Source organism: Phalaenopsis equestris, unplaced genomic scaffold, assembly GCF_001263595.1.
Source record: "Phalaenopsis equestris unplaced genomic scaffold, ASM126359v1 Scaffold000598, whole genome shotgun sequence".
Lineage (NCBI taxonomy): Eukaryota > Viridiplantae > Streptophyta > Magnoliopsida > Asparagales > Orchidaceae > Phalaenopsis > Phalaenopsis equestris.
The window spans coordinates 375253-386788 of record NW_018165038.1 but is presented as its reverse complement, the minus strand read 5'-3'; the positions used below and the strand labels follow the sequence as shown (position 1 = coordinate 386788).

Below are 11536 nucleotides of genomic sequence, written 5' to 3'. Positions count from 1 at the left end.
ACTTCTCCCCTTCCGATCTATCTGAACCCGCCTCCCTCCACCTCCTTTCAGCTCCTAAAACCCCTTAAACCCCGCGCTCTCTCTATCTCTCTCTCTCTCTCTCTCTGTAATGGCTCTTCCCGTTCAATTCTTCTCCCCTCTATCCTACCCTCCGTGCCGTCCCTTCATCTCTCTACGCCGCTTCACGACGCTGAAACTTACGGCCATCGGCCCCGATGGAAAGTTCCGCCCGCTCTCCTCGGATGAAGATCCTCCGGAGGCCCCAGAGGATTCCTCCCATGGCGTCTCCCGCATGGAGCAGTTCCGTATTCAGGTCGCCGCTGCCCGCCGCCGGCAGGAGGAGCAGTTCGAGAAGGACAAGCACCGATTTGTCTCCGCATTTGCCCTTGAAGAAGATCCACCTTCAAACTCCGACGCGGACTCCCAATCATCCTCCGGTGACGATCCTTTTGTTGATATCGACCGCGCCATCGCCCTCAAGCGACAGGAATTCGTCAAACAGGGCCTCCTGCCTCCCAATCCCCCGAAAAATGAGAATAAGGTTCCTCCCCTTGATTCCATTGACGAACTTTTGCCCGAAGAGGTCATCGATCTTGAGGAGATCGAGGAGCTTCACGGGCTTACTTTAATATCCAACGATGAGGTCCATGAAGATCATCCCATCAAAATGGCAGAGAAGGAAGAGAAGGCAGATGATGTAGTTTCTAGTTCATCCTCATTTGAGCTGGATCTTGAAAGTTTGGGCAAGTCCAAGAGCCAGATATTGGAACCTAAATTCAGGATGACGCTTGCCGAGCTCTTGGATGAGAGCCGGATTGTGCCATTGTCTGTTTATGGAAATTTGGATGTGCTGATCGCTGGAATTCAGCATGATCCCAGAGAAGTTAGCTCTGGTGATCTCTTTATTTGCTGTGACCGAGGGAGCGCGGATGGACAAGATTATTTAACGGAAGCAGATAAGAGAGGGGCAGTTGCTGTGGTAGCTGATAAGGTGATAAATTTAGACGAGACAATAGGGTGCAAGGCTCTTGTTGTTGTGGAGGAAACCGATTTTGTGCTGCCAGTTCTTGCTGCTTCCTTCTTCCGTAATCCTTCCAGGACATTGTCGGTGATTGGCGTTACTGGTACGCGCGGTAAAACCTCAACATCATTCTTAATAAAAGCGATGTATGAGGCTATGGGGTTGAGGACCGGAATGATGGGTTCTTTAGGGCATTACATCCATGGGGATAACAAATTGGAGGCTTCCGATTCGACTCCCGATGCTGTTACTGCTCAGAAATTGATGGCAAAGATGGTCCATAATGGCACAGAGGCGGTAATCCTGGAGGCTTCTTCTTATGGTTTGGCTGAAGGAAGATGTGATGAAGTAGATTTTGATATTGCCGTATTCACGAATCTGACGAGAGATTTACATGGATTCAATGGAACCGAGGAGCAGTACAGGAACAGCATGGCAAAGCTGTTTGAGAGGATGATCGATCCTGAACGACACCGGAAGGTTGTGAACATCGATGATCCCAATGCTTCGTATTTCATCTCAAAGGGGAATCCGAATGTTCCTGTTGTGACGTATGCCATGGAGGACAAGAATGCTGCTGTGTATCCTTTGAAATTTGAGCTGTCACTGTTCGAAACACAGGTTTTGATTCAAACTCCAATAGGGATCCTTGAAATATCATCAGGGTTGCTCGGACGGCATAATATATCCAATATTCTTGCAGCTGTTGCAGTTGGTATTGCTGTTGGTTCACCATTAGAGGACATTGTTAGAGGGATTGAGGAAGTGGATGCTGTTCCTGGAAGATGCGAGTTGATAGATGAGGAGCAAGCGTTTGGTGTGATTGTGGATCATGCTCGAACACCAGATGCTTTTTCTAGGCTTTTGGATACTGCAAGGGAGCTGGGACCAAGGAGAATTATCACTGGTATGCACTAATTTAAATTTTAGGAAAATTTACATATATGCCACTCGATCCCTATGTGTTTACATATCTAACTCCCAAACATCAATTTTTACTTAACATACTACCTTACCTTTGCATCCAAACTTGTATTTCACTTTTTAAAAGTTAAGATGGTGGTATTTTTGATGTGATATGAATGATTTGGTTGGTATAAATGTAAAAATTTAAATTTTATTGGTCTGGTTGGTATATAATAGATTAATGTGTTCAAGAACATTTGAATGCTCAGCTAATCTTAAAATGCGTTGTTTATGTTTTTTATAAAAACGCACTTTGATTTACGTTACCTCATGGAACCCAGAACTGGCTGCATACTCATGCCTCTGTAATTCTGTTATGAAATATTAATTCCTGTATAGTTTGATCAGAAATGTAGACACGGGAATGGTAACTAAATACTCATCTACTATGTATTTTGCTTCCATATTTAATATTTATTTTATTGTTTCAGTCATTCATTCATCTAGCCTTTGATAAATTCTCCTCTCTAAGTGATTTTCATCATTTAGCCTTTATTTATTCCTTCTAAAAATATGCACTTTGGCACGTAGTAACATTGAATTTATAGGCTTGGAACAAATGGAATTCCCTATTTTGGGACACAATGCATTTAATTATACTGAATATTTTAATGGACTAAATCATGAAAGAACAACAACCCTACCTTGGCCAACATTGGTAGGTTGCCTCATGCACCACTATGGCTTTCTTATTATGATTATGGAAGTACCAAAAAAAAAAAAAAAAAAGGTTGAGGATTTTTCTCCAATTTGGGACCAAGGAGAATTATCACTGGTATGCACTAATTTAAATTTTAGGAAAATTTACATATATGCCACTCGATCCCTATGTGTTTACATATCTAACTCCCAAACATCAATTTTTACTTAACATACTACCTTACCTTTGCATCCAAACTTGTATTTCATTTTTTAAAAGTTAAAATGGTGGTATGTGATATGAATGATTTGGTTGGTATAAATGTAAAAATTTAAATTTTATCGGTCTGGTTGGTATATAATAGATTAATGTGTTCAAGAACATTTGAATGCTTAGCTAATCTTAAAATGCGTTGTTTATGTTTTTTATAAAAACGCACTTTGATTTACGTTACCTCATGGAACCCAGAACTGGCTGCATACTCATGCCTCTGTAATTCTGTTATGAAATATTAATTCCTGTATAGTTTGATCAGAAATGTAGACACGGGAATGATAACTCATCTACTATGTATTTTGATTTCATTGCTCGTATATCACCATTTAATATTTATCTATTGTTTCAGTCATTCATTCATCTAACCTTTGATAAATTCTCCTCTCTAAGTGATTTTCATCATTTAGCCTTTATTTATTCCTTCTAAAAATATGCACTTTGGCACGTAGTAATATTGAATTTATAGATTGGAAGCAATGGAATTCCCTTTTTTGGGACACAATGCATTAATTATACTGAAAATGCTAATTGACTAAATCATGAAAGAACAACAACCCTACCTTGGCCAACATTGATGGGTTGCCTCATGCACCACTTTGCCTTTCTTATGATGATTATGGAAGTACAAAAATACATATATAAAAAAAAAAAGTTTGAGTATTTATCTCAAATTGGTGTATCTTCTCAGATTGGTAGAATTTCTCATCTCAAAGTTGTTGTGCACCGATACTACTAGGACTTATGAATATTTTCTTTTTTAGAAAAAGTTTATAGTCCATAAATGCTGAGGAAAAGAGTTATAATGGTCCACAAAAGTGGTTGCAGTGGAGTGGAGTAATCTTCCAATAACATGGAAAGAAGATCAATAAGGTTTGCCCATTATAATGGTCGGCTTTGATTCGTTTACTTAATTATCTTTCTTTTTTATTAAATAAATGGTTATATAATCTTATTTCTAAGTAATCTCAAATTGGTAGAGTTTTTCATGCCACGCCGAGGAAAAGTGTTATAATGGTCCACAAAAGTGGTTGCATGGAGTAATCTGACAATAACGTGGAAAGAAGATCCATATGGTTTAACCCATTATAATGGTGGGCTTTGATTCGTTTAGTTAATTAATTTTCTTTTTGTTTAAATAAATGGTTATATAATCTTATTTCTAATAAAGTATATTCGATAAATTAGCAATTTATTTAGTAAAGAAATGAAGAATTAAATTGATTGACAACTCACTAAAGCCTCATTTGTCTAATTAAGCTCCTGTATCTAATAAAGCATTGGTTTTCTTAGTGCCAACAATTCATGCGTTAAAAGGCATACCCATTTCATGTTTAAAAGCTACAGGAAAATGTAAGACTCTTTTAACTTTTGCAGTTTGCTGAAATTACTAAATTTACATTGGCCAAAGTTCTAATTGCCGTGATTAATTCACGTGCGGCATCTCAAAGTGCCATCTTTCTTTCCTTATGAGATATAGATAATAGGTTTGTTTCTTAAGCCTACGGTCATAACACAAATAGTAGTGGATCTGAAAGTCAGGAAAATTGTGTGAATGCCTTAAAATTGCAGCGCAGTCTATATCATAACCCTAAATGAAATGAGATTGTAAAAATATTCCGTTATAATTGTTCGAGGAAGTTACATGAATGACTTAAAATATTGTAGCATGCCACTGATAAAACTCATAAATTACTTTTCATGGCAAAGTCAATTATTAAAACTTACTGGTCTTGTCTGTTGGTACAATTTTGTTTTTTGCAGTTATTGGTTGTTGTGGTGAAGGAGAAAGAGGCAAAAGGCCAGTTATGACAAAAATTGCAACCGATAGAAGTGATGTAGTTATGTTGACCTCTGACAATCCAAAGAATGAAGATCCACGTATGTGATATTGATTTAAAATCTTCTAGTGGCATTTACATACATACCACACAAATCTTATATATTTGCATATCTAGCGCCTAAACTTTGATAATTTAACATGCATACCACTCAAACTGTTAACATCAAATAAAAATCACCACTATTATTAACTTTTTAAAAGTAAAATGTACCTTTTAGTGCATAGGTTTATAACACCACAGTGTTATAAATGTAAGCAGCACACTTTAGGTGTTAGATAAGTAAATAAACAAGAATTGTGTGGTATGTATGTAAATTTTCCCATCCCACCCTCCCCTCCTCCCTCCCGAAAGACCCTTCCCTTGAGTTTCTCTACTCTTTTTCTTAATGCATTAATAAACAGTTCCCATAGCTAATAGATAACAAGTGTTGATTCTAACTCGTTTGTTCTATCGAATTGTAAGTTTTTTTTTTCTCTGAAACTGTTGCAGTTGATATTTTGGATGACATGTTGTCTGGTGTTGGATGGAGTATGCAAGATTATTTGAAATATGGCGAAAATGATTACTACCCGCCTCTACCTAATGGCCACAGGCTTTTCTTACATGATATTCGGAGAGTAGCTGTCCGGGCTGCTGTTGCTATGGGTGAGGAGGGTGATATAGTTGTAAGTATCTTCCTATGAATTTGAGATTTGTTTCTTCAATGTCTGGTTAAATAACATATTCACATGGAATAATTACAAGTGATATAAGGAAAGAAGTTTAGTTTTTGCTTGATCACTAGCAATTACTTACTAAGATGTTACTTTACAAGTGAATTAATTAGTCATCTGATAACCTTAGTTCTGATTTGTTTTTGTATTATAGTATGGCCAATGCCTTTTTTTGATATTGTTTAGTCAGTACTCAAAGGAGATTATTGTTGAATATATTTTTTTCTGGAAACAATCCATGTAATAGCTATCATAGTTTTGATGTTGCTAACGAGAGAATTATAATCGTGTTTCTAGAACTTGGCTATTTATCTTATGATAAATTTCACGAGTATTCATCATGCAGTACTCAATAAGCAGCAATTCTCAAGGCGTCGGTATGCTGGATCCTTCTGAGTTTCTGCTTGGATCCTTCTGAGTTTCTGCTATGACGAAGACCAGTTTTAACATTTTGAGCCATTCACATAGCCGAGTTTCCATTCAGAAAATAAACACATGCAGTTTGTTTGCGCTTTTTTTTTTCTCATTAAGATGTGAGGTCCCAATGATCTTATTCGAAACAAGAAGAAAGCAAGTATTAGGACATGAATCTTAATAACTGTCTATTTGAAGTGCCTTCTATTTTCTAGAATATGGTGCATTTTGCTATACTGCTGATTTTTTCAAAATTTTTCGTTTTCTTTAAATTTTATGATAATCATATATGGTTAATTTTTTGCTGAATTTATACCCCGGTTTCAAGGTTGTTGCTGGCAAGGGTGATGAGACATATCAAATAGAAGGTGACAAGAAAGATTTCTTTGATGATAGAGAAGAATGTAGAGAAGCATTGCATTATGTTGATGAATTGCATCAAGCTGGGATAGACACAAGTGAATTCCCTTGGAGGTATAATTTAATATCTTCATGGGCTCTTTTTCGTGCATTGAAATGCATCTCCATAGTAATGTCTTCTTCATTCATAGAATATTTTGGGACTCACCGCATATTCCGACTTGACCTGAGAGTTTGGAGTATCGAGGTGGGCAAAGATGGTCGGATGAAATTCGGAATTTAACATAATTTCTACATACATAACAATTTAAAATAAACTGTTTTCTTTTACATATAAGACTTTAAATATAATGATGGAGCCACTAAACTAGAAAGAACATGAAATTGTTTACAGATAAACATAGTACTTTTGAATAAAATGCATCTAAACCATACTAAACTTCTATGATAACTATGTGCGTATCTATCAAATGGTGCTTCATGTCTATTGTAAATGAAACCTTTTCTATTATCCATTCAGTTCGCTGAGAAATTTCCTGAAAAACAGCAATCAGCTGATAGTAATAAGTTATATATAAATATTTAATATAGTGGTTAAATAATTGTTTTAAGCTACAATAGCTTAACGTAAAATGAAACAATGTACTGCCAATTGTCATATCTAGGTTGTAAAGAAATCAGAGAGCTTAATTCTTTTTTTCAATAATAATCATGTTCATAAAGACTGTTTATCAGTCAAAACTATGAAAAATAAATGAATCAAAACATTCAACTTAACAGTAGGGTTATGAACTTGAACTTAGCTTATAGCATCATAACTTATATTTTAGTATATATTTGATAGATGTCTTAAGTGCCCCATCTAAACATAAACCTAACTCATAACTAGTTGATCTATTCTTATCGAGGTGTTGGGGCATAACTCTTGTATTCACTATTGTTTGTGATAGAAAAGAGCTTGACGTGGGGCTATAGGGGCCGGTTCGCAAGGGGGTGCTGCCGCACATGCTTCCCTTTCCTTTCCTTTTCCTCTTTCCTCTTCCCTTCTGTCCTTTTCCTCCCTTTCCTCTCATTTCCTCCCTTTCCTTTCTTTTCCTATGTTTGGAGTTCAGAAATACTATTTGTGTTTTCATTGTGATTTGAGTTAACTCCGGTATCAGAACCTAACTCGATACTAATTAGTACATCTCCCATCGGCATAGTAGGACATTGCTCATTCATCTACTTTTATCTATTGTGGAAAGTATAAAGTGATAAATGCACTGTTGCATTAGCATCCCTTACTTGTACTATAAGGGAGTAATCAATCTTTCAACATGCATATGAAAGCTATTTTACACTTCATTTCTTTTGCTTTCTTGTCACCATACAATATTTGTCTATATATTAAAGGGACATTAACTTAAACAGTTAAAATATAGCATAGAGAAATGCATTTCATTTATAACAAGATGAAGGATCATTTGTATGAGAGGTGTAAACTACTTTATATATAATTTTCTACCAACAATACTTATTGTATGTTTATAGAATATTGGAAACATAAACATATTAGCTAAATGCATATGCTTTGGTGAAAGGAAATATTACTTCAAGCCAAAAATTAGATTACCCACATTATAATCACCTTAAAGGCCTGACCTAAGAAGAACTAGTTCTGCTTTCCTTGTGCCTTATCCCACGCTTCCACTTAATATAACAATCTATAAATAATAGAGTTGGGCATATCACTGGAGCAGTATGGCTGACTAAAATTAATCTGCACTTTTAGTTCTTCCAATCATCTAGCCATCCTCTTAAATTTTATCTTAAAGTAGAACTTATACACCAATAATAATAATAATAATAATAATAATAATAATAATTTATTATTATTGTTGTTGTTATTGTTATTTTCAACTAAACTCATGGTCTTTTTAAGGAAACATCTTGTTAATTTTAACGTGACCTCTAATATCAAATTAGAAATATTATAAGATAGAAAATTTCCATTTTTATAAGATAGAAACATGTAGATTATAAAATCTATATTTTAATTATTGTGGTCATAACATTAGTTATTAATCTATAATAAAAAGTTTGCATTAATTTTTTAAGCCTCCTTTCAAAGCTTGATCTAGTTTATCCATTTTTTCTCTTCCTCATAGATTTAGGATAGTATGCAAATTGAAAAGGAATCTCTTTATTTTTTGTTTATAATTTAAGATTCCTTTTAAATTTCTTCTTGAAAATCCTAACATAAATTTTTTTCAAAACTTCATCTCAAGATGAAAATGAAATGCATAATATTGAGATAGGGTTTATCTTTACCAAACCTCAAGAAGCCAAAGAAGTTATCTCTGGCTCTCTTGCCTCATTTCTCTCTCCTCTCTGCCTTCAGCTCTTTCACCCTTTCTGTTTTTAGCTTTCTATTTAATTTCACTCGTTTTTTTTAACAATTTCACCAAGCAGTGCTGCTTAACATCTAATGGACACATGTTTGTATGATAAACAAACGCATATTTACATTTCTTTTAAATGTAATCAACTATTATATTAATATATTTTCTCATTTTACCAATAGTTGAAATTATAAATGTAAACTTCTTTCAAAGTTCGGTCATTTATTTGGAATAATTCAGTATTTCATTTAAACACATTAATGGAATGTAAAAATTATACTTAGAATTTAACTAACTAATAATTTGTTTTTTTGTTATTGATTATCATCAATCATATTAGCTATACATTTATTGAAGGGTTTGATGGAGAATAATAAGGAGGATCTACAGTTGATTTTTATTGATTTAGAAAAAGCTTACAATAAGTTTCCAAGAGATCTCCTTTGGAGAATTCTTGAGAAAAAAGGCATTGATATGACTTATATTCAAGTCATTAAAGATACATATACTAGAGTTGTTACTTGTGTTCGAACTAAAGGAGGATTGACCAAATATTTTCCTATTTCTGTTGGATTATATCAGGGATCAGCTTTAAGCCCATATCTTTTTGCTTTAGTTATTGATGGTCTTACTGGACATTTACAGGAGGATGTACCTTGGTGTATGCTTTTTGCTGATGATATCCTTCTCATGGATAAGACCGAGAGAAAAGGCCCAAAAAAAAATTGAATTATGGAGGTCTACATTGGAGTCTAAAGGTCTTCATTTGAGTAGAACTAAAACTAAGTACATGGAATGTAATTTTAGCAGTAGTAGCTCTAGTGGCCAAAGTGCAACTTTGGGTGATCAAATTATTAAAAGGCGTGAACGATTTAGATATCTCGGGTCTATTGTTCAAAACGATGGTGATATAGATGGGGATGTTAATAGTAGAATTCAAGTTGGTTGGTTGAAGTGGAGGAATGCTTCGGGATTTTTGTGTGATAGAAAAGTACAACTTAGATTGAAAGGAAAATTTTATAAGATGGTGGTGAGACCTGCAATGCTCTATGGCGCTGAATGTTGACCCTTAAAGGAGAAGCATAATACTAAGTTAATTGTTGCCAAGATGAGAATGATTAGGTGGATGAGTGACTTTACACTTAGAGACAAAACGTGAAATGAATGTCTATGATAGGGTTGGTGTAGCTCTAGTGACGGACAAAATTAAAGAAAAGTGACTTAGCTCTAGTGACGGACAAAATTAGAGAAAGGCGTCTTAGATGGTTTGGCACATTAAACGTCGACCATCGGATGATCTGATAAGGAGAGTAGATGTTTTAGATTTGACTTATGTTAAGAAAGGCAGAGGTAGACCCAGGAAGACTTGGGCTTATTGTATAAAAAATGATCTTAATTTATTAGAACTTAATGAAAATATGACACTAAATAGGATGCAATGGAAAAAAAAAGATTCATGTAGCCGACCCCACGTAGTGGGATTAAGGATTTGTTATTGTTGTTGTTTTTGTTGATTATCATCAATCTGAAGCATAATTTGTTGGGTCTTTTCACCGGACTTCATCTTTGAATGCTGATTTATGCTTTGTATTGCATAAAAGCTCGAGTGATGAGGATCAAATTGACTCTTCTTATGTGAAGTGAGCTAGCAACTTTTTTTCTTTCAAATTTGTTTATTCTTATCTTAACTTTATGAAGTTGTTTGATGAGAATATAAATAAAAAAAGAGAAAACTACATACATAGCACTCGAAACATTTCTATTTACAAAACTAGCATTGTGCCACTTTTTAAAATACTGAACCAATGCATTTATGCATGCGAGTACCAAATCTTTAAGAATTTGATAAACCATTTCTATCTTACGAAACTAGCAATGTCTTTCTAATAATTTGTTTTCTTTTTATCTTCTTTTTTTTTCACTCTATCTATTGTCTCGTTCTTATGCTTATGCAGATTGCAACAGTTCACACATTTATTCCTTTTGGAAGATTTACAAACGTACAAAATTCTCATGTATTTACATATTTTACACCTAAACTTCAATTTTTACGTACATCACCGCTTTACATATGCATCAAAAGGTGTATTTCACTTTTTAAAACTTAAAATGGTGGTGTTTTTGACGTGATATGAAAGTTTTGGGTGGTATAAATGTAAAAAAAAAACAAGGTATTAGATGTGTAATAACATATGAGTTGGGTTCTCCATATTTAAATTTCCATTTATTTAATTATGAAGCTGCTAAATGTCTGGCGCCATCTCATTATTTCAGGTTGCCAGAAAGCCATTGATGGTTCATTTGAAGAAACTTTAGGCTTTGTACATATTCAATGTATAGACGATCAGTTCTCATTAGCTCTCCGTTCTTCTCAAAAAAAAAAGCAAATCAGGTTCGATTGTTGAACTTTTCTATCAAGCGCCAAATTACAACCCTTCTAATCTCTCATTTTTCAGCTCAAATCTGAAAAATTGAACTTTTTTGGGGTTCTTTTTGATCTTTTTGTGATTTGAAAGACAATATATTATTCATTGTGATTTTAATTTGCTGACAACTCCAGAAATTAGGAGGGGGAGAAAAAGGTAGCCAAACTCAAATTAGTTGAAGCTCGACGCTTTTTCATTCCTATCGTAATTTGCCCTAATAGAGACTATTCATGGAAAAGAAACGACTCAACTCGACGAGCACATAGTAAGTAGCTAATGACTCAAACTTGACTCGAATTATCTTTTACAAGTATTTTTAACTATTAACCCTCTAACATATTTTGGTATAATTTAAGAATTGTTGAGTGCTAGTGTTCTAACTTTTTGACTATTTATATTGCTCCTTAAGATGGTTGCAATTTTGAATGTTATTTAGGCTTCAAATGTCAATTGGTTTTCTATGTTGTGTTATGTTGTTTTGAACTTTGTTGTATGTGA

At 34.5% G+C, this 11536-nt stretch overlaps 1 protein-coding gene across 3 annotated transcripts; it reads left to right on the top strand.

The window, feature by feature from the left end:
* Window positions 1–25: 25 nt before the first annotated feature.
* LOC110029614 (UDP-N-acetylmuramoyl-L-alanyl-D-glutamate--2,6-diaminopimelate ligase) lies at window positions 26–11487 on the top strand. Of its 3 annotated transcripts, XR_002294559.1 has the most exons (6): window positions 26–1928; window positions 4665–4781; window positions 5234–5409; window positions 6200–6345; window positions 10887–11004; window positions 11173–11487. XR_002294559.1 is itself a non-coding variant. In XM_020731984.1 (5 exons), exons 1-5 carry the CDS (start codon window positions 110–112, stop codon window positions 10903–10905), a joined length of 2277 nt encoding a protein of 758 aa, XP_020587643.1. In that variant the 5' UTR covers window positions 26–109; the 3' UTR covers window positions 10906–11036. The 3 variants fall into 3 exon arrangements, 2 of the variants coding, with proteins under 2 accessions (XP_020587643.1, XP_020587644.1); XM_020731984.1 differs by lacking the exon at window positions 11173–11487 and having other exon boundaries at window positions 10887–11036; XM_020731985.1 differs by lacking the exons at window positions 4665–4781; window positions 10887–11004; window positions 11173–11487 and having other exon boundaries at window positions 5337–5409; window positions 6200–6286.
* The last annotated feature ends 49 nt before the right edge of the window (window positions 11488–11536 follow it).